The sequence below is a fragment of the Artemia sp. Qi Xiang Cuo genome, chromosome 3 (genome assembly GCF_049724085.1).
Source record: "Artemia sp. Qi Xiang Cuo chromosome 3, ASM4972408v1, whole genome shotgun sequence".
NCBI lineage: Eukaryota > Metazoa > Arthropoda > Branchiopoda > Anostraca > Artemiidae > Artemia > Artemia sp. Qi Xiang Cuo.
Window position 1 is genome coordinate 59,011,624 of NC_142796.1, and position 24,468 is coordinate 59,036,091.

The window sequence follows — 24,468 nt, forward strand, 5'->3', positions numbered from 1 at the left end:
ACAAGAAAAGCAGATAAAAACTAGTAAATATAGTGTAAAGTGCACACGTGCACACAGGTCCAGTCTTTGAGACACAAACTTGTATTACCTGCATGGGGTAGGTCATTTGCTAGTTTTGGAGAATTTTGACATGAACATAAAGAAGTATGCACCCAACTATATCTCAGCTATTTCAAGAGGACAAGGTGCTATGCCTTAAAAGTAGGACCATAGCTATAGGACTAAAAGTTTAGTCCCAAATTTCTGCTGCCATGCACCCTTCTTATGTGTCTAATTTAGAGTAATTCAGTTAACAGTTGTTGATGCGCTTTTGTTCAAGTAGTATTATGCAAAGGCTATCCAAAATCTAAGCTATATTTGTGTGTGCTGTATTACACAATAAAATTGCACGATGTTATAATGTAGATTTAACCAACATTAAGTATATAAATTAAAAAAAAGACAAAATAATCTAATTGTAAAATAGCCAAAAAAAACTTTTCCAGTTCCAGTTCCAAAAATTTGTAGCAGGGTATATGAACTACCAATAAGTCCTTTCACCCCTTTGATTCTCCAAAGATAGTCATCACATATTTAGAAATCCATTGACCTCATCTGTAACCAAGTCTTCTTATCAATTAAAACAAAGTAATCATCCCAATTGAACTTCTTAATTCTATTGATCGGTTGTGGGCAGTGCGGGTACTTAATTCACCTTTCCCCAGTTGTTGAAATCTTATAGGGCGGCCGGTACCAAAACGGTTTTTCACGCTCACTCCCACTCTCTTCTGCACTCTCAAAACAAATGATGAATAACCTCCTTCTTCTTAATGACTTCATTATGCATTAATAAACACTAATCAATCAGACTCTTCTTTAAAATATCAATAGATGCCTTAAAAATCTTTCTATCCACGTGCCAAGGCAGGTTAGAATTCAGGATTGCAGTGTAGGTATTTGGAATATTAGCCATATAGCAGAGGTGATTGAGGGAAATAGTCTCCACACTCAGTGGCTGGCAATCAAGGCCATTTTTTATAATGTATATGATTGAAATAAAAGCCATAGGATTGGACTCTCGATTTCTTTTCAACTAAATTTTAATTATTTAAGTCATCATTACGATGTATCTTTTCTCCTATTGTCAAGTTCACTTCGAAAGGTTAGATTTTTTTTTTTTTAGCCCTGAAGACGACTTGGCGGAGGTCTTCTTCTTCTATTTAACAGCAGGCGGGCTTTTCAGTAAAACTATTTAGCCCTTTTCCTTTTGCTTCACTCTGTGGGCTACAGAGCTACTGGCTTGATTGCCTCATATTTATTAGATATATTCAGATATCTTTCAGTAGATCTTTCAACTCTAGGAGTTCAAATATAAGATGATAGATGTCGATTTCTATGCTCTGTGTGCAGGTATAGTTGACTAGGCTCTTGGCTGATAGTGGGATTTTGTGGTGTTTGAAGTATTTTAACAGTTTACAAAGCAAGGTATGTTGTGCAGACGTCAGCATATTACATTCAAATAGGCAATGGTCAATTGTTTCACAAATCATATTACAATGCCTGCAAAGAGGGGACAGGGGAATTGAACCACTTGAATTAGAAAGCTTATATGAGAATGCAATGAAATTTAGTCCATTTGTTCCAGAACGAATACTATGATAAATTTTAGAAAGATACTTATTGGGAAAGGGGGAAAGGATAGGATTAATCTTATTAAAATTAATATCTGATAGCCTCCATCGGTAAATATCTCGAATTGGGATTGGTCTCCCACTTGGCTGGTCAATATTTATAGCATTTTTTGCTATTTCATCAACCTGATGATTACCACTTATGCCAGAGTGGCTAGGAATGTACTGAAAGTAAGTCTTTATGCCACTTGAAGCAAGATTATCAATAATACTGTGACAATGATAAGTGTCAATGTCCAACTTATATTGAGGAGCTGAGGCCAGCAACTCAAGGCTTGATAAAGAGTCGGAATAGATGATAATATTATTCGAATTTTCAATCAAAGGTTGGTTTGGCTTAAGGTGTTCTAATGCCATGATTATGGCATTTAACTCAGCAGACAATATAGATAAATTATTAAATAATCTCTCGCCCATTGCAATTTTCAGGTGAGGAAGGAAAACACCACTTGCAACCTTCTCATTCATTTTTGACCCATCAACAAATATTTGGAAGTGATTATTATAGGTAATTGTATTAAGTTCTGCAAATTTTTTCTGGACAAAAGCAATGGTTAAATCTTTATTCCACTTTGAAAATTCAGTATTTATTATAGGAAATGACCAATTCCATGGAGGGGATCGGGGGAAAGTAGGTGCAACAGTCTTTGTTGGTATAGGGAACTTCTTTTGAATCTTGGCATACTCATCTGCAATACTATCTATACGTGGCTGGATTTCTTAACCAATTATGTAATGTGTGTGAGCTATTTGATTCAATTTTTGTAAGATGTTTTATCAAGAGACAGCTACGTCTCTCCCTTATTGTTGTTAATCCACTCTCCATAAGCAGAAACTTGGTGCTTGTGGGTTTCCTAAGACCAAATATGAGACGTATTATATCATTTTGTGTTGTTTCAATTTTTTGCATCTGGGTCTATGCACAAGCACCATAGACATTGAGCCCATAATCAATATGGGGTCTTATATGTGATTTATAAAATTGGAGTAAAGTTTTCTCCTTACAACCCCAGGGTGTGGAAAGAAGTCTTTTTAGTATATTTGCTTTTCTATAACATTTTTTTATTGTGTTTGAAATGTGGAGGTGGAAATTAAGTTTTTGGTCAAGCATGAGACCTAGGTAATTAATATTATTATCTTCTGGTATAGTTATTTTATTTAGAGTTAGTTTTGCATTAACATGGTTTCGCTTCCGGTGAAATTGGATTATTTTTGACTTGGTGGGTGCAATGGGTAAATCTGAATGTTGAGAGAATTTTTCAAACTGGAAAAGTGACTTTTGCAGATTTGACTGTGCTATCTGAAAGGTGTTGCCAGATGACCATAGCACCTTGTCGAAATATTTGCTTGTTCTTCGTCTTCATATTCTGCCACTGGCTGACAAAATCCTCATTTTCTCACATATTTGATTTTATTGTTTCATTTATTATACCCTTTCCTCTCTTGGTTTCATACGTCATGTATAGCCAGTGTGGTCTTAGAATGTATTTGAATTAGTGTTTGTCCTGCTTTAGATCAGTGTGTTCCTTTAAAGTATTAGGGGCATCAAAATAAAAATATTTTTTTCCCTGGACCCATCTCAGGTTTGTTCATACCTGAAAAATTGACACTTGCTGAATTTTTTTTTGGTTGTTTTGAAATTATGAAATCTGTAGGGAACTACCACATATTCATCAGTGTTCCCACGTTGAACCGTGACAGCGAATAAATTAATTAATTAAATTTGATGAAGTTTTTTTTCCATAAAAAATTGAAACAGTAGCTAGTTTTTGCCCAATTTTCTGTAACTTAGTGCCCACTACTAATATAAGCTGCATTACTGCATTTTGAGTTCTTTGTCGTTAAAAATATAGTTCCCAGTTGTTCCTAATTTTTTTAAGATATATATGGTGGTGCAAGTTTCCATTAACCAATTCAAACCATCAGATTCATTTTACTGTCTTTGAACCTTCAAGCTTTTGTCAAATTTTAGCTCTCAGTATGAAATGACTGGGGATTGAAGGCTATTTTAGTGAAGCCCATGAATAATTTTAGTTGAACTTTACGACCATTTCCAGAACTGCTTGCCAAGGCCGTATCCAGGGGGTCTAGGGAGTTTGACCCTCCCCCCGAACTGTTTGCGCGACTCATAAAAACGTAACAAAAATGCATACAAACAAATTTTTGGTGCGTTTTTATAGCTTTTTTTAAAAACTCCCCCCCCCCCTCCGAACAAAAATACTGGATATAGCCCTGCTGCTAGCTCAAAGGCCGCCAACTATAATTTTATGCTAATAACTTTAATTTTACACATGTTTTCTTATTTGAATCATTGAACGAAAACTCACATTATAGTCACACTTGTCAATAAAATCAAAATTGTGCACGACTACAGCGCTAACTATGTCTGTCATTCATAATTTCTTGAGTTGACCATTGTTCATCTTTCAACCATAAAATTGTTGATTGACAATCAGAGCCGAAACAAGGGCATAACTTTTTGAAACTAGAGAAAATGAAAGCTTAGAACAACAATTTTTCTAGCCAGAACAGAAATCTGACAAAAGTTAAGAAGATGTAGTATTAGTAGAGAACAGTGAAATAAAATGAAAGTAAGATAAAATGAAAAACGAGAAAAAAAATATACTTAATAAAAACAACTTATCATTGCAAACACTAAAAGTACACTAACAATGAATAAAAAACGATTATTACAACCTTACTTTAAGGCTCCTGCCGAGGGTTCGGCGTAGAGAACGATGAGACTAGGCGTCTCCAGGTTGACCTATCGCTTGCCAGGATCGCAGCTTCTTCCACCGGGATGTGGGCTTGGGTGAGGAATTCATCGGCTTTGTCTTTCTACCTAGTGGGTGGGCGTCCTCTTGGTCATTTCCATCCGTATTACAACCCAACGGAAAATCTACGACTGATTCAGGTCACTGTCCGCGTCTTCCTTCTAATACATCCATCTAATCACATGTCTCAAAAACTCCGCAACGTTTGGAGATATAACTGCTAAAGAGACCAAATAGGAACACGGAGAAAATACTTACAAAATTTGAAAAAGACTGACTGAATTTTTTGACGATCTGACGTGGTAAAAAACTTCCATAATGGCACCATAAAAAACACGTGGAGCAAAAAACGAGTTATAAAGCCGACCAAACGTTTTCTTGTCAAATTGGCGTTTAACTCTTGAAAGAAGTCCATAGGACTTTCTCAATATATATGGCTGTATATGGCAATATATACTTTCTCATTTTTGGTGTAATTTCTTTTGTTTCTTAAATAGTGCTCTGGAACTACACATGTTTGCTCAAATGAGCCCTTTCCTGATAATATGTGACTACTGTATTAATACGAACACTCCTGAGGAGAAAGGTAAATCAACAAATATTAACGTATCCCTGACCGTCGAGACCATGCATTGAAAAAAGTTAAATTTTGTAGATATTAATTTGAGAACATCTGTTTTAGGGCTCTCAGACATGTTGAATCTGATGGTATACTTGTATAAAATTGTCGCAATTCTCAAAGAAACGTGTAAAACCTCTCTCTAGAATTATGCAAGTTTTCTGGTGCTATTGACTTCTGATAAGTACTATTAATAATTTTTACATCTTTACAATCAGCAAAAAAATCAAATTTTTTTGATTTATAATGCAACCAAATAGTATGTTGTGAACTGTATATCTTCCCTCCCTCAAGGTCGATCTATCGGACGCTTACCCCAAACAACCTCAAATTTTTTGACAAAATAAATAACTGAACTCTTTGCACCTTGTCAATACAGAGGGAAGGAGTAGAGATAAGTAGAGACATTTCTGAAAGAATCGGTCGTGCAGATTTCCCCTAATAGTGGATTGAATGCTATATGACCCCCCTCCCCCCCCATTGGCAAAAATCTCATATATCTTGCTCTAAGGGTCAGATGGTATGCAGTGGTGGAATTCATCTGCTTCTGGTGGACTCCACTAGTAATTTTGATTATGCCAAAGTCATAGCCATAGGCCATCTACTCCTAGTATATAAGATTTTCTCTGGCTAAAAACTCCCAAAGCTCATGATAAACATGAAAAAAAAGAACCAACTAATTTTAGAATGCTGTGTAAATTTTTGAACTAGCAATTAATTGCTAATTATTGTTATAATTAATAAGTTAAATAATCTACTGATAATTAGTTAACAATACTTAATAACTAAATGAATTATTTATAATAGTTCATTAGTTTTGATTAAATAATTAGTAAAGAGAATCGACTAATCATAAAATGCTGAATGCTTTTTAATGAGCAATTATTTGCTGATTACTATTACAGTTTATTAAGTTAAACAATTTGCTTGTAATTAGTTAACAATACTGAATAACTAAATCAATTATTTACAATACCTCATTAATTATGATTAACTAATTAGTAAATGAGTTAAACCAATGATAAACTAGTTCTCTAAAAAAACAATTAACACACATTTCTTGTTGTTTTCTAGTGCAAGCCTTGCTCGTCCCAGAGCCAATGTATAGCGGCCCAAGCGATGTTTTATATTTCCGAGATAATATGTTAAATGAAGAATTGGAAAAGGATAAGAAAATTATGTGGTTTGTTTGTTTCTACACCGTTTGGAGTCCAAGTTGCGTCAATTTTTCAACAGTCTTCTCTAAACTCTCTGCAGAGTAAGACCATTGATAATCAAATTTGTATTGTTTTTAGTGCTTTTATTTTGTATCATGCAGTGGCGGTTCTGGCCTCTTGTGCCCAGAATAAAGTCTTGATTAGTGCCCTCCCCCCCCCCTCTGTCTTCAAAAAAATTTCAGGCTAAATTTTAACTACATTTTCCTTTATTAACAAGATTTCCAATTCATTTAAGTCTGATTTTTCTTACTTTAGCCACTGCAAAATCATTAATTATCTCGTCCCAGTTGATTGCTTCTAATTCTTCGAGTTCTATGTTCATTAACGCTAAATCATTTAGTCGCTCGTGTCCTATAGGCGATCTGAGGTTCGTTAATATTAATTTAAGTTTACTAAAGGAACGCTCATTACTGGCCACCAACACTGCAGTCGCTAGCAACATTTGATAGGGAACTCAAAATTTGCTAGTACCTCTTTATCTGCGTATTGCACAATCAATTCTGACATATCTATAGGTTTCTTTAAGGAAATGTGTCGGTGTGGAATCGCTTTTTCATATCTTGGAGTTGGTGGAACAACTGAAGGAGATCCAAGTGATCCCAATACTTTTCACCTTTCAGTTCTCTTTCATATCATCAACATTTGCCTCATCTTGAGATAACTTCTCTGAATTAAGAAAAAAAAAATTAATGTTCAAATCTAAAATTTTGCGCCCCTTAAAATTTCGGCGCCCGTTGCAAGTGCCTCTGTCCCCTCCTAAAACCGCCTCAGATATCATGTAGGAGGGTAGAGACAAATCCAAAGAAAAGGGTTATGCACCTGCTTCCACTGTTATAGGATGCTCCCAGTGTTCAGCATGAAGCTGACACACTACTAAGCGTTCCTCCTCCATCTTTTCATTGTGTATTCAGTCCTGTTGACATGGGTGCTAATTCATGGAAATGGGGGAGGGGGGCAATCGCTTTTCTTAATGGGAATATATTTGTTGTTTTCTTTTATTTTTCCTTGACAATACAAAAAGGTAGTTTGAAAATTTAGGAGGAAAATCCCCCCTCCTCCAAAAGGCGCTCCTGCCCTCTGACCTGTTGGTTTATAACATTTCAAGGCTTCAACGTATAACATTATACGTTAACGTATAACACCTCAGAGACAAAAGTTATACAACATGTCGATTCTGAAACGTTGAAAAAATATAATGATGGTGATATATGTTTGAAGACAGTGTTACCTAGTTTATTGAACGCCAAGTTTATTTGAACGATCAGCTCATGTTTATTCAGCTATATTTATCAACGATCTTAGGTTTAAAACTGATTAGTAATCACAAGGAAATTTTTATCGATTTCATACGTTGTATTTAGTTCTCTTGAAATGTTTTTATAGATTGAATAAAGAAAACAAGTGTTTTCAATTGAAAGTAATGAGCAAGATTAAGACTCATAACGGACAGAAATTATTCCCTATGTAAGAGGAACTGCCCCTTCTTCAAAGCTCACTCTTTACTCTAAAGTCTTAAAGTTCTTTAAAAATATTTCTCATTCAAATTTAATGGCCTTTGTGATTGAACAATCTTGAGGCTTGATGAAGGGTCAACCCCCTGCCCATATATGGAATAATCTCTGTCGGTTTCTAACGTTGCTTCTTACTTTCAGTGGGAAAAAATGTTGTTTTTTTGTTAGTTTTTTTTTAACTTAATGGCTATGACAAAGTTTTGATTGGATGTCTTTGGGGGAAAAGGTGCGTGTAAGGGGGGCTAGTTGCCCTCTAATCTTTTTGGTCACTCAAAAAGGGTACTAAAACTTTTGATTTCTGTTCGAATGAACCCTCTTCTAGGACCATTAGTTTGTTACGATCACCCCTGAGAAAGAAAAAACTAATGAAAAAAAAAGAAAAACAACAAATAAACACGCATCCCTGATCTTTCTTCTGGTAAAAACAAATATAAATTTCCATATTTGTGTAGATAGCGTGAAACCTCTACAAACGGTTTTTCTGATATGCTGAATCTGATGGTGTAATTCTCATTCAGACCACTTGAATTGTAGGGGTGTTCCCCCCTTTTTTTGAAAATCAGTTAAATTTTCTCAGGCTAGTAGCCTTTGACGGGTAACGGTAAACTTAATGAGTTTTATATATTTAGAATTAGCATGAAAAATCAAATCTTTTGATGTATCAATTGTTATCAAAATTCTGTTTTTAGTTTTATTATTACTAATGGGCCGAATCGCTCCTTACTTACAGTTCGCTACCAGAACTGTTTGATCTAATTTTCTAAATAAACTTGCTTCTAACAGACAACAATCATGAAAATATTTTTGGAAGAAACTGAAGATAGACAAGCACAGGCACCAAATTCATTAGAAATCGAAAAGTTACTCAGTTGGGAACCTTTTATCTGTGGTTGAACCCTTGTAAGGGTACTATAATGTACGTTCATCACTCTGCAGTTGACGTCGCTCGTATTCTAGAGCTAGCAGTTTTTTATACCTGCTTAACTTGGCAACTTCAGATGATCAAAAAGCACTGATTGACCTTTTCAATTGAGAATAACCATTATCACAAAAAAAGAATGAAAGCTTTTAGTTGACAAAAATTAAGCTTGCTAAAAAGAACTTTGTAAAATGCAGCAAAAGACATGCAATAAAAAAAAATGCATAATAAAAAAAATATTGGTTATAGGTATCCGAATTCTCCTTCGAAATAAAATTCTGATCAGATATATGAAATGTATAAGAAATTGCCACAGGAAAAAAGTTGTGTTTTAGTCTTTTAGACCTTCTCCAATCTTCCTGCTACCTGGTGCTTTTATTGTCTTTCCTTTTAGTTTTCGTTTTTGTTTTATTTTAGTTATTTCATTTTAGTTATTTATTTATTTATTTACTTATTTATTTTTCCTTTACTTGTACTTGGTTTTAAGTCTTTATTAAATAGTTGAATTAATATTCAAATATACATTAATTAATATTCAAAAATATATTATCAACAATAAAAAAGCTCAAGTCTGAAACTCTTGTAGAGATATTCACCACCAGTTTAAAACCGCAAATTTGCATATTATCAAAAGTTGCACCCTTTACCAGGTGCAGACACAGCCTTGACGGTTATTTCATCCCCAATCTGTATCATTAGCCCCCGTCGGATGTTGCCTGATTAAGCCTTCTTGTGAGTCTAAACCTTATGATGATCTCCTGGGTCATCGAGAGGTACATTTCTTTTTCAGACATCGTATGCGCTACAACTCAACAGGGCGCTCACTTTCACTACTCCTAACATGCATATCATGCATGCCTAGATGTGTGCAAAAAGAAAATATTGTGACAGAAACTTATAACGAACAGATATTATTCTGAACATAAGCGGGGCATCCTCCTTGCGGAGAGACAACTTTTTCCATGACAACTTTCAACCTCCTTCCGGAGGTTGCTCCTCCTTCAACAACTTTCAACCTCCTTGCGGAGGACGTCGCTACCTTTGAGGAAAGGAGTGCTAGTGTTTTGATAGTAACCCTCTCCATAACCGCCTTTCCAAAAACTTGGTTTTTACTTCTTTTTTTCTCCTTAAACTTTGCCTCCTTCATACTTCCTACACATAAATTCCCGTTTTTAATACAATATAATTTTCTACGGCAGTGGCAGCGAAATGGAATTTCTGGATAATTAATTATTGAAATATATGACAAACTTCTTTTTTTTTAATGTATGATTTGGTCAAAGTTCTGGAAACAGACGGCTACAAAAGTCAATAAATTCACTTACAAATACTAAAAAAGGAAAAAAACTGTATAAAAAGAAAACTTAGAATCAAAAACCGACCTCTCTCGTTCAAAGAAAAGACCACGCCACAGTAGACAGAATATACAGTATCGACAAAGGCTATACTCTCCATTAAAAAAAAGTGAAACACATTTAAAACCACACAACACTCCTACTTCCCCGTCTCACACGTGCGATACTGATGACACATCACGAGGAGCCTATGGAAAAACCTTTTTTTTTGGTCCGACCACTAGCCACTAAACTAAGGTTGTGACGTATTTTCTCAGAGTAAGTATGTGTGGTATGAAATGTGCATCATATTTGGAAAAAGAAGACGCTACAGTATACAGTGGATCTCGCTAAACTTTGGTTCCTTATCCTCCTCTCCCAAGAAAATACTTCTTCGATCTGTTCTTAAATTTCTATAGATATTTAGGCGCCTTAATACTCATTGAGATCTTGAGAACACATTCCAAACACGTGGTCCCAAATTAATAAATTGTTAGTAATTGTTTTGTTAAATTCATTAATAAATTTTTATTAATGTTCTTGCTTATTTTTCTTTTTTTGGTTTCAGATATGCCTTAGACAATCTCAAATTTGGAAAAATTGATGTGGGTAGATACCCTGGAGTTGCACAACAGTATGGCATAGATACTTCTTCATTCAGTAAACAGTTGCCAACGTTGGTTATGTTCAAAGACGGAAAAGAAATTGGACGAGCTCCAAAATGGGATGCTAAAGGAAAGCTAGTAAAATTTGTTCTCACTGAGGTAAGTGTCATAAGAAAAACTGAGTTTTTAATTTAAATAAATTCAATTTCTGGAAAAATTCCAAGGTTTGAAAATTTATCCTAGGATATTAACTAATTGTAAAATGCTTAATATTCTTTTTGAGGATAATTTTTAATATATTTAATTTTTTTCAAGACTCTGGGCTTAGCATTTTGCCTTTTTTTTGTTCGTTTTTTTTTTATTCTAAATGAAATCCAGACCAAAGAGGATGGGTAATCCGCGAAAAAATTACCATTTTCTCAAGCATCTTTATTGTGTGTGTGTGTGTTTTGTTTTTCTTTTTTAACCGAGATTAGGCACTTCTTGCTACGATAGCTTTGCCAATTACGCTAGTTACACTAATTTTTCCTTATTATTACACTGGGAAAAGGTCAAACGCTGAATGGCGCTGTTTTTTTTTACACTAGCACCAGTTTCCACTCTTATACATTACCCATAACCTTCGGCCTTATTTGGCCAACGTCAAATATAAAACAGTTTTTCACTATCAAGAACTAAGTAATTAGAAAAAAAACAGGTAAAATTTAATTTTATCAACAAAAAGGTCACCTTCAACAAGTGAAAACACCTGTTGCAACCTTAAAATACAACCCCAAGTATACTCAGCGCTCAGCTCAAATGGATGCCCAAAGACACCGAACTCTACACGGTACGACAAAGGATTGTAATCACACAAGGCAGAATTATTAATTTCCCAAAATCCTGCTCGCAAACGTCCGCTCTCTTGGGAATAAAGTTGAAGAGCTGGAAACCACCCTCATATAAAATGACATTGAAGTGGCTTGCTTGTGCGAAACTTGGTCCGCGTCTGACACATGCACGGTTATTTCCGGGTACGATGTGTATCTACTCCCAAGATTAAATAAGGACGGGGCCATTGTGAGTCATTGTGGCGGAGTTGGTTTTCTTTGCAAGTCTGCAATTCCGAATCGAGCCCTAGATATGCCTATCCCTAGGAAACCTGAGCACGAAGTTCTGTGGCTTTGGACAAGGCCCCGATACTTATCAAAAGAAGTATCGTCAATCATTTTTGGTGTAGTCTACTACCCGCCAAGAGCATCGTTCCGAAAGGAACTCGTACTCTACCTACAGCATTCGGTTGACTACACAAGATCCCAATACCCATACGCTGCCATTCAGATCCTGGGCGACTTTAATGATTTAAAGGCTAGCTGACTCTCAAGTTCACTCTCACTTACGCAAGTTGTTGAAGTCCCAACACGCGAGGAAAAAGTACTAGACCTTATCTTTACCAATATTGAGGAGTTCTATAATCCCCCCTACACTCTCCCCGCTATTGGTTTGTGTGACCACCTTACTTTAATATGGACGCCTAGCATAAAACCTCCTGACAGATCCCAGTCAGTGGTGAAGTACCGCCCAAAAACTCAAGAACGACTCCAGATTTACCGAGAGTGGCTAGCTAGGAAAAACTGGTCGAAAGTCCTAACTATGAAGAACGGTAACAATATGATGCGAGGGGTCACTGCTCAGCTTTTCCATGAATATAAAGTAATATTTCCCGAAAAGACAATCCTGGTCAAGTCACAAAATAAGCCGTGGGTGACTAAAGAGATTAAGGATCTAATCAAATCGAGAAATGAGCTCTATAAGTTGGGATATCAAGATGAGGCTAAAAAAAAATGCGCAATGTCATATGTCTCAAAATAAAGAAATCTAAAAAGGAATTTGGTGCTCAAGTGGTTAACAAGTTTTGGAAGTCTAACCCCTCTAGATTCCACCAGAAGGTCCAGGAGATTATGGGAGACTCAAAAGCAGCTGACAATCTACGGCTCTGATGGTGAACCTCTGAGCGCTGATATGATCAACACACATTTTTCAAATATTTGTCGTACACACCCACCTCTTGACGAGCTACCCGAAAATGGACCCATTGAACAAATTCCGATCATTCGCCCGCATGAAGTATGCGAGAAGCTCAAACGCCTGGACCTCAGGAAGAGTAATTACCCTCTAGAAATTCCTATTGAGTTGATAGCTCATTGCTCTGAGGAGCTTAGTCCTATTTTGGCTGCCTGTTTCAATCAATGTCTAATAGATGGTACATTCCCGGATTGTTTCAAGACAGCTTATATAACTCCCATTGCTAAAATAAAAAAAAACCTCTCACCTTGCGATTTGCGCCTGATTTCAAAAACCCCGTGCCTTTCCAAAGTGTTTGAAGGCTTTATCTGTGAATATTTATATGGAGATACTGAAGCTAATTTAGATCCTCAGCAATTTGCTTTCAGGCCTGTATATAATACTACACACTATCTTGTATGTCATCGTGACGATCTGATGAAACATCTCGAGAAGGAAGAGTCACATGCAGAAATCCTTCTGAACTATGTAGTAAAGGCGTTTGACAGCATTCAACACCTGATAGCTATTAACCAAGCTAAAGAAATGGGTGCTCGACAGTTTCTTGTGTGAATGGTTGCAAGCTTCCTGCACAATCGAAACCAATTTGTTTCACTCACGCAGGATGAAGCTTCCGAATTTCAAGACATATGGTGCGGAGCACCTCAAGGGACAACATTAGGATCACTGATCTTTTTGATTGTTTCTAACCCTGTTCTAACACATGTACAAAGTCGCTACAAGTTTGCTGACGACCTGTCAAGCATATCATTCCGCACCCTAGCGAGCCTACCAGAGGAAATCACCACCTCATCAATATTTTCCCAGCTAAAGCATAATCTTGAAGATGTAATGCTTACAGTTAGTGAAACCAAGAGCCATATCTACGTGTTAGCTTTTTAAAATCTGCAATTCCGTCCCAAGAAGACACTGGACTTACAACTAAAGATGAAATAAAAATCGTAGGAGTAATTTTAAAAGCAACCTGAAATGGGATCCACATATACAGTCTATCCTCCAAAAGGCTTCCCTATGCCTAAAATCCTTTGCTTGGCTAACGCGGTTCAATATCCAAATTTCCATTATGCGCAGTATATACTGTATGTATGTCTGATCGCAAACCAAGTATGCTTGTCCCGTTTGGCACCTAGGTCTAACGGAGATCCAATCCAGCAAGCTTGAAAATATTCAAAAGCGGGTTCGCAAAAAACTACTTGGGGAAAATTATGTCTCATATGAGGACAGCCGGCAGAAACTGAGGCTTCCTAAACTATCTGTAGAGTACTACGATCTCACGATGCGTTTTGGAAAAAAATGCCTAAGCTCTGATGTCCATCGCAAAATACTGCCGGATTTCCAGGAATCACAGACCAGTCGGCCAAAAACACGTAGAGGAGCCCTCACTTTGTCGTGCCAACTCATTTGTCCCCCACCGCGAAAGGCATCAAAAAGGTACCTATCATCGTTTGTTCCATACTTCGTGAACCACTATAATGAGGAACTAGTTGAAAAGGAAATCTATAAAAAGTTGTGAAAAAGTTTATTTATTTTTATATTTATTTATCTGATCTCATGTATTATATTTTCTTGTTGTTTGACGTCCGCTGCTAGCTATAAGCTATTATGGAAATAAAGAGTTATTATTATATAATCTAAAAAAAAATGTTGTTTATTATTGTTTTTTCGTCTTTTTGTAGCGTTTTGACAAACAGCACGTGATGTTGTGTTCATCAAGGTTTTGATATTGTTTGATAAGCTAGATTAAGGCGGCTTTTGTTTTAGCTTTGTTTTATTGGCAGCGCTGAAGTATGCCTAGACATATGTATTGTTTATTTATTTTTGTTTAAATAAAAATGTTCTAATCTATTTCTAATCTGATCAATAAAAAAATGTTAGGTGAATTTTTTATAAAAATTAAAATCAAGATACGCTATTATTATTCATTGTTTATTAAAAAAAAAAAACAAAAACAATATAGAACACAACAAATCGTCTGCTCAGAGCGGTTTTGCCGAATCTGTTTCTCCAAAATTCCGAGAAAAACGACTTTGAAAATAAAAACATTTGTTTCTCGAATTCGGTTCTAGCTAGAGCGCCGACGTCTTACAGTAATTTCAATAAGATAAATCGAAAAAGATTTTTTTTGCACAAGATAGCTTTTCCAAAACTGTTTCGTTAAATCTGTCTCTCCAAATTCCCGAAAAAAACAATTTCGAAAATTTTGACAATTATATCTCGAATTCGGCTGTATCTAGAGCGCTGGCGTCTTACGGCAATGTTAATTAGACCATTCGAAAGATATTTTTTTTTACACAATATAGCGTTTTTAACTTAGTTTCGACAAAAATTATTTTCGGCCAAACCGCTCTCAGCAGACGAAATGTCCAAGTGTTTTTGTAAAGCTTCTTTGTAGTGATGATAGGTCAACATGCCTTGGATACATTTGACAGGTGTTAGACACATTCTGTTTTTTCAGTAATTTTAGACGATAGTGTGACATCATTTTGGCCATAGAACTGTAGAATGTTTCCTTTCTGTAAGGACTACCGAAGTACTCTAACTTTTGATGGGAAGGAAAAATATTGTTTAACTTTGGAGAAATTGTATAAAAAATGTGTTTTTTTTACTAAACTATTTAGATAAATAAGATTATTAACATAACCAAAATCTTATCAGATTTTCGTACAGGAAGTATCCCAGATTATCCCCAAAGGGGGAAGAGAGGTGGGAAATAAGATATTTGTATTTTGCAGTTTTAGGGGCTAGAAGGTTTAAAATGGAATTTTTAGCACGGCAAGTTTTAAAATGAAATCAAAGCTTTATTTGCCTGCTCCTCGTTGCCCCATTTCCACCTTCAGAATCTAAAAAAGGGCAAAATCATAAGCTCCCCTTTCGCTGTATTCTTGTGGGTTAGAGGGTTAATTTCCTCTGATATCAAACCTGGCCAGCTGAAAAATGAAAACATAAGTTATTAGTAGTGGGATTTGGAACTCCCTTACAGGCGAGAGTGAGGGGGTTTGCATATTGCAAGATCCTTGTTTTCATTATTTTTCAAATTTTTTTTGAATTTCTCACCGGAGAAATTCTTTTTGAATTTCTCACCGGAGAAATTCAAATACGAAATACACTTTCCAGTGAACAAATGTAAGACCCCCTCCCCCCGCCTTCATACCCTTCCAGATTACGATCAAGTTGACTAATTAGTTTTATGAAAGAGCTTGTGTAATATGGATTATTGCATTTCATATCCAAGGAGCATAATGAGTGTTTAAGTCAATCAGGTAACATCACACCGCTTCAACTTTCTTTTTCATACTGCTCTTTGTCAGCAGCTTATTTTTCTTTACCTGAAGTGGCTGCACAATTAATTCAGTTATAGACACAACAAGCGACTCTAAAAAGCAACCCCTATTTGGTAGCAGCTAAACTATAGTGAATCGCACTCATTTTACAGCGAAATCGCACCATTTTCAAGAGTTTCTTGGGTGCTAGTTGCATATCTGTCCTAATAATAAGATCTATATTTCCCGATAGAGACAAACGCCATCGCTGGTTGTAACGGTTTAGTCTTGCTGCTTTAAATAACATCGGTAGAAGTTGAACTTCCCTGTGTGTTATATTGGAAGAAGTCGCTCTGCTTGTCAATAATCATTTGTTGCTGCTGAAGGAGCAGTGACTCTGCGCACATGACCTTCGTTGCTGGTCTTATCCTTGGCTTTCGCTTTGTAGATCTGAAACAGCATCTTCTTACACCATGCTTCAACAACCTGCTAGTTACCTGATCTTGGAGTAATAAAGATCCAACTTGGGTCCTTTGATGCTATGACTTTTATCCCCAAAGCAAGCATGGTTGGTTTCCCAACGTCCATTCCTAGCTTAATTTTTATCACCTTTGCATCTTGCCGTATAGATGTCTTGCCGTCTATTCCCTCACCACGATGTGGCATGGAATAGTAGAAGAGTATAGAGCTCGAAGGAAAGCACCGTCTTACATTACGTTAGGTTTCAAGATGTCGGGAGGGATTCGATTCTGTTTGAAACTTAAAACTTAAAACGAACAGAAATTATTCCATATATGAAAGGGACTGTCCCCTCCTCAACGCCTCGCTCTTTACGCTTAAGTTTTTTATTGTTTTAAAAAATGAAGTTGTGAGACAGAGTCAAACTTTAGCGTAAAGAACGAGGCGTTGAGGAGGGGACAGTCCCTTTCATATACGAAATAATTTCTGTTCCTTTTAAGTTTTATTGTCGCTCCTTACTTTCAGTTTAAAAAACTTGTAGTTTTTAACTTAATTTTTGAACGTTTTTGAATAAATTCAGGTTTTGATCTTGGCTTACCATACAGGAATGATTAAAACATAATTGGCATATTAATTTTAACTTTTTTTAAGTTAAATGACTTTCTCGAAACTTCTTTAATTTTATTTACGAATGTTTTTATTAGTAATAAATATACGTAACTTACGAATTAACTTACGTAACGAACTTCTATATTCATATATTTTTAATACGTTTATTAGGGGGTTTGCCCCCCCCCCAGTCAATACCTTGCTCTTTAAGCGAAAGTTCGAATTTTGTTACAATTCTTTAAAAATGACCGCTTAATCACAAAGGCCGTTAATTAGAATACATAGCTCTTATGAAAGTACTAAAAAATCTTTGGCTTAAAGAGCGAGGTATTGACTACGGGGTGAACCCAATCATATATGTTATATTTTCTGTTCGTTTAAAGTTTCGATGTTGCTGCTGTTGCAGTTGAAATACTTGTTTTTTTATATTAAATTTCTGATTTTTTTTAAAATAATGCTGGGAAGTCCGGCGTCCTCTTCATAGCAATGTCCCTTCCCCATGAAAACTTCCTTCATGGAAATATTTTCCCACATAACCCCCCACCCCCCCCCCACTACCAGGAAAAATCTCCCCTGAAAACGTCTGTATACTTCCAAATAACCAACACTATATGTTAACATTGGGTAAAGTTCATAACTTTCAGCCCTCCCTCCGGGAACTTCAGGGGATTAAGTCATCCTAAAAGACATACTTATAATATTTTCGAACATGCTGAACAAAATGGTTATCTCAAATTTTGATCAGATGACTTTGGGAAAAAAATGAGCGTGGGAGAGGGCCTAGTTGCCCTCCATTTTTTTTGGTCACTTAAAAAGGGCACTAGAACTTTTAATTTCCATTCTAATGAGCCCTCCCACGATATTCTAGGACAACTGGGTCGATACGATCACCCCTGGGGAAAAAAAAAACAAAAAACAAACAAATAAACACGCACCGTGATCTTTCTTCTGGCAAAAAATGCAAAATTCCACATTTTTGTAGATTGGAGCTTGAAACCTCTACAGTAGGGTTCTCTGATACGCGGAATATGATGGTATGTATTTTCATTAAGGTTCTATAACTTTTATGGGGTCTTTCCCCCTTTTTTTGAAAATCAGCCACATATTCTCAGGCGCGTAACTTTTGATGGGTTGGATTAAACTTGATGCAACTTATATATTGGAAATCAACATTAAAATCTGATTCTTTTGATGTATCTATTGGTATCAAAATACCGTTTTCTAGAGTTTCGGTTACCATTGAGCCGGGTCGCTCCTTACTTACAGTTCGTTACAACGAACTGTTTGATAATGAAAGAAAGGTTGAAGTGGCTAGGGCACGTTATGTGGATGAAGGATTACACATTGGCGAAGATTGTTCTTTTCCGCCAACCATCTAGGGCTAAACTGAAAGCAGTTCGTCCTTGTCAAGGGTGGGAGGACTTCATAAAGATAGATTTAAAGGAAATAGGAACTTCATTGGCGGGTGTAAAAAGGGAGGCTTTGAATAGATTGGGATGGAGGAGGAGCGTGCGTAGCTGTGTTGGCCTCAGGTGGCTTGGTGCTGCGGTGAGATGTTAGTAGTAGTAGTTGTAATCAATGGTTCGGCACCCTGACCACTGTTCCTTTGTAGTGCTGTCATATGTCCCATTTCTGAAATAAATTTTCCTGAAACAAAAAGAAACACAAATGTTTCTTTTAAAGGAATTAAGTTTAGTTGTATATTAATATCTACTGCTTGAATATTATTTTATTGTATAAATTTATATTTTAATATTGCATATGCATATTAATTTCATATTAATATTTTCAGGACAATGTGAAAGCAGCATTTGATCTTAACAATATTTATTCAAATTGCAAGAAAAATCTGAAAAAGCCAAAAGAAGTTCAAAACGGAGGTCATGCGAAGTCAGAATAATGCAGTAAAAGTGCCATGGCGGTGTGTTTATGATCTGAAAAATGGTTTTTAGTTTCAGCGACTCGAAGTTATTATGTGCTCGGTTATTCAATCTATGAAACTCAAGTGTCATCCTTGTTTCACATCTGAGTGTAATCCTAAGTATTTCATCTATCATTGAGTTTTTTGGGAGAGGCAGAGCGCAAAGGCGAAACTTTCTTCTTGAACATTTTTCTTTTATTTCCTTAATATTTTTTGTCATATCGCATAAAAAGTAAATTTTTGGTTTTAATTTTTCTTTTTAAACTGGTGCCGATTTAGAAAACATTTTTAATCTTAGGAAATTTAGTTTTTTGGGAAATTTTTATTTTAGGAAATGTGAAAGCGTCAACTGTTTTTTTTTTTTTTTGTTAAGTCATCTCAAATAACATTATTAAAAATTTAAGAATAAGTTTTTCCTCTTTTTTGTGGTGTTTTTTTTCCTGGTGTGCTATCTATTCTGATTTAATGTGTATTTTAAAGCCTTCTTCTGTCGTAACAAATTCTAGGGATCTTAATGAGGCCTTAAATATTTATTTCAAATCCAGTTCTACTTCTTCTTTTTCAAAAGAAATTTGTGTCTTTCAATTTCCACTTTGAAGATTTTATGAACATTTTTATTTTTTTTAATCTTGCTTATAATTCTGATTGCTAATTTAATTCTTCTAAAACGAATTTATATTTTAGGTTTTTCTCTCATAAATTTCTTGGCGTAATTCTTTCTTGTTTCAGCATTTGACCATTTATTTTAGGTACTTATTTTGCTTTTTTCTGTTGTATTGAAGAAACATTTTTGGAATCATCTTTTTTTATATCTATTAAGCATGTGCTCATTCATTCGCTTAAATTCATAATTTATTTACATAGCCCAAATTTATCGTTTAGCCCACATTTGCTTCTTTACAGACATTTTTTTTGCCCCTTTTGAAGAAAATGTTACCAATGAGACAGTTGAACCAAACTACAATAAATCTAATTCATGACTTCACTTTGCTTACCAGCTTACCATAATTTTCAGTGTACTTACCTTCACTTGCCAGCTTTCAGTTGACTTTATCTGCCCAAAAGAGAAAGGCACTATTTTTGAAGGCCAAAAAACAAGGCCATCTATAAAATAAAATCAAATAAAAGAGCATCAGCAGTTTTACTCTACGAGATAAAAACAACACCTTTTAATTGAGAAACGCTTATTTTTTCAATGAACGCATTTTCTCTTTGAGACAGCAGCCACTCCATATCCCCCCCTCCCCCTAAAAAAAACAGCTGAGAACTATACCTCCTATCTATGCCCCTTTGCTTTTATTCAAACCTCTTTGATCTTTTTTTAATTGGAAGGCAATAAGCTCTTAAACTGTAGCATGCAACTTGCTATGTTTTTTTTTCTTCCCTAAACTTCAAGCCAGTTTGGACCTTAATATGCTAATTTTGCCCTCGCTCCTAGACGATGTCTTTTTGCTGTTTTTGGTAGCTGAGCGAGAGGAAATTTCATGTTGCAGAAACAAACACAAAACACCAGCAGCACAAAGTGGAATTTTTACACGTAAAACTCACTCTAAAAAAAGGTTATTAAAATGACCTTGCCCTCAAAGAGCTATCATTTTCTTCCTTTAAACTTTAAGCCAATTTAAACCTTGATATGCTAGTTGCCCCCCTCCCCCTTAAAAACGTCTTGAACTTGTATTTTTTTCGATTTTAGATGCATGACTAGGAGGAAATGTTTAGTTTGAGAAAGAACCCACTTTATATATTCTATAATGTTAACTTTGCTAAGAATTGTGAAATCACCAAGGACTCATTTATGTTTTCTTATTGAAAAATTGCTGAAGAAATTGCCGGGCATTTTAAGTTCAATTTTTATCTTCCTCTTTTATGCCATAAATGGTAAGAAAAACCTCATTACCTTTATATTTTCCTTGCTTTAAAGCCTTAAAAAGAAAAAACTGTTAAAGGTTTGTTGTTGTTGTTGTTTTCCAATTCACCGCCATTATGTAGTGTTTCATGTAGTTTTGTCCTTTTGTGTTTGGTTTTGGTTCTATGTTTATATTTTTACCTATTTTTTAAGTTTGCTAAATTTTTAAGTCAGTTTTGTGATCTCAATAATATAAGTGCTTTGTCCCATAATTATTTGGTTTCCTTATTATCGAAAAAGCGACGCGATAAGGGTCACCATTTTCCAGTAACTTGTGAAGAAGTTAAAGCCTATCCTATGCACCAACACCTTTCAATTTATGTTTTTTTTTTTTTTAAGATGTTTTTTTATCAGCACAAATGGGAAATTATACGTGTCAGGTTGAGAAGTAGCCGTCTCAGGTAGTAATTTGCCATTGGAAGTGAAAAAAAAGCTTTAGTCATCAGACATTGAAGCCAGTAATAAGAGTGTAGAGATCAAGGTAAATATGAAGAGGGGGGGGGGGGGAAAACAAGTTTTTCTTTGTTCTAAAAACGTCGCATTTTTAATTTTTGAGAGATAAATTTTATGAATGTATTGTCCAAAATGTGCCAATATTTCAGCACTTTAGGATGTAAATATTAGCCCTTAAGAGGCTTTTAGGTAGCCCTTACATGCCCCTGTCCTCTAGGTGAAGGTTTTAACCTAGAATCTGAGTTAAATTTTTACCCGTAGCGATTCGATATGATCCTTGCTGTATTTTGTCTTCCAACCGCAGACTTCGATGTCCATCGTTTTCATTTATGATTCGCTGTGATGCTTGAGTCGCATGTCTTCTAACCACAGACATTGATGTGTTTCATTTTCTTTCACCATTACCCCAGACATTTTGCTTTAGCTATTCGGATTCATTCATCATCTTGTAAAATCTTGCATGACGTCATAGATACCAAAAAACTTCTTTTGCAGCTTCTTCCAGTACTTAATTTTTTTCTTTAATTACGTTGTTATATAATTCAGTAATAACCAGGCATGTTTCGTTGCATATACCCTCTTAAATATCTAAATTATGCATTAGCATAATAATCATGTTATTCATTAGTTTTAAGTCATAGGGTGGCAAATCAGCAACCTCAATTGAATTATAGAATTTTGGCACGATTTGAATTCCTCCTTTTTGTTTATCCTTCGCAGACGCTAAAATAACACATTGATTTAGTACAACATTCCCCTCATTATTCCCTGAAATTTTCAACTTGATAACTTCAGCCATTGGTGAGATATTGCAGATAAGCCCTTTTGACAACCTGGATGCATTGTGCCATTTTAACATGCAGGATGCAGTTAAACTGATTTATTTCAATCGCGGTAGCAGTAGCACTACTGCGAATAGTAGTCACAGTCGCAGGTTTTCGAAGTCGCGAGTTAGTGCATTCGTAGTCTCAACTAGTCACAGTCTTAAGTAGTCGTAATTGCAAGTATTTGCAATCTTAAGTAGTCGTAGTCGCAAGTAGTCATAGCCACTAGTTGTCACGGTTGCAAGGTGTCACAGTCGAAACAAGTCGCAGTCGCAAGCAGTCGTAGTCGCAAATAGTCCCAAGCGCAAGTAGTCTTAGTCACAGTCGCAGGTAGTTGCATCCGCTAGTATTCGCAACCACAAGTAGTTGCGTATGGTTGCAAATAGTCAAATTCACAAGTAGTCACATTAGTAAATAAAAGTAGTCACAGCCCCCGTCGAAAGTAGTCACAGTCACAAGTAGTCGCAGTTGCAGTTACGGTAGTGGTAGCAATAGCGGTCCTGAAAGCTCCAAGTGAATACCTTTAGCGCTCCTATGATATTGCAGATATGCCCTTTTGATAATCTGGATGTACATAGTGTCTTTTGATTTAGTTTAACATCCCCCGCAATATTCCTTAAAGTTTTACCTCAATCCAGGGTCAAACATTCTCCTTCTTTCGCAATGAGGAATCCTGTATGTAAACAAAGGGCAATTTTCATAATTTACAACCCATAAAATGTCAAGGGAGCGTTTTGCCCTCCAAGCATTGTTCAACATGTCCTGAAAGTTTCAACCTAATACGCACATTCATTCCTGAGATATTGCTGATGCACCCTTTTGACAATCAGCATGCACATAGTGTGTTTTGGTTTTGTTCAACATTCCCTGAAAATAGTCACAAGTAGATATAGTCACATTCGCAGGTAGTTGTAGTCACACTCACAAACAGTCATAGTCGCAGTCGCATTTGCAGGTGTAGTAGTAGTAGCAATAATGGCCCTGAACGTTTCATGTTATTACCTTTAGCCATTCCTAAGATATTACAGGTTCCCCCTATTGCTAACCGGGACTCGCAGAGTGTCTTTTAATCTAGTTCAGCGGCCCCATCAACACTCCCTGAAGTTTCACCTTAACACCCTTAGATTTTTTGGACACCCACGATCCAACATTCCCCTTTTTGCAAAGATAAATCTTGTATGCAAACAATGGGCAAATTGCATAACTAACAGCACTCGCCCTAAGGGCTATGGTATCCCTGGAGGCATAGTTATTAGACCTTTTTACTATTTGGAACAAAATATTTTGTTCTAAAATTTCGATTAGTGTTGGGGAGGAGAAATCTAAATAGGCCAAGTGAAGGTGGGGCTGGCTGCCCCTCCCCTCCCTCTTGATCACTTTTGAGCATCCCCTTTAACAGGCCCTGAAAGTTTCAGCTTAATACCCTAAGTCGTCCCTGAGGTATTGTTGATACGCCCTTTTGACAACCAACATGCACATAATATATTTTGATTTTGTTCGGTATCCTACTCAAACAGCATTTGTAGCCACAGCAGCAGTTGTAGTAGAAGTGACCCTGAAAGTTTCAAGTCCATACCCTTACCAATTCCCAAGATATTACAGATACGCCTTTTTGGTAACTTGGATGCAAATAGTGTCTTTTGATTTGGCAAACATATGCCTCAACCTTTCCCAAAATTTAGCCTCAATACCCTTAGCCTTTTTGGACACACCCCTGATCAAATTTTCTCCCATTTCCCAATGATAAATTCTGTGTGTAAAAAATGGACAAATTGCATAATTTACAATCCTTGCCCCCGGGGATGTGGGGGGCATGGTATCCTCGGATTCATAATTGTTTAACCTTTTGACGATTTTGAACAAAATGGCTTTTCAAATTTCTGTCATTAAGGGGAGGATGTTAATAAAATTGCAAGAGGAGTGGAATTGTTGCCCTCTGATCACTCTTTAAGATCCCCTGAAAGTTTCCACTTAATACCCTCAGCCGTTCCTTAGGAATTGCTTTTGTTCCTTTTCGATAACCATTCTGAATAAAGTGTCTTTCGATTTTGTTCGACACCCATTTGGTGGGTGTCGGATTGATCAAGGGAAGATCCATTTTGTCTGTAACAAAGAGTATTCGTAACTTGCAACAGTTGAAATTGATAATAGTGTCGATAAAAAAAGAAATAAAATAAGAAAAAAACACGACGCCAGTGTTTGGTGTTTCTTTGCTGTTCTGCAACATAATAATAAGGCAGAATTAGTGTAAAAAAAACAGTTACGAAGCTTTAAAAAAGCCAAGCAAGAAGAAACGCTAGATGGCGTTTAAGACTTTTTTGTC

General features: G+C 36.0%; 1 protein-coding gene across 1 annotated transcript in view; it reads left to right on the forward strand.

The window, feature by feature from the left end:
• LOC148954344 (thioredoxin-related transmembrane protein 2 homolog) overlaps positions 1–21,080 on the forward strand; it is a 45,495-nt gene extending 24,415 nt beyond the window's left edge. Inside the window, exons 3-5 of the mRNA XM_089087048.1 lie at positions 6,138–6,321; positions 10,613–10,808; positions 18,834–21,080. Coding sequence (XP_088943174.1) covers positions 6,138–6,321; positions 10,613–10,808; positions 18,834–18,941 — 488 coding nt within the window. The 3' untranslated portion in view covers positions 18,942–21,080. The remainder of the gene's footprint in view (positions 1–6,137; positions 6,322–10,612; positions 10,809–18,833) is intronic.
• Positions 21,081–24,468: the final 3,388 nt, after the last annotated feature.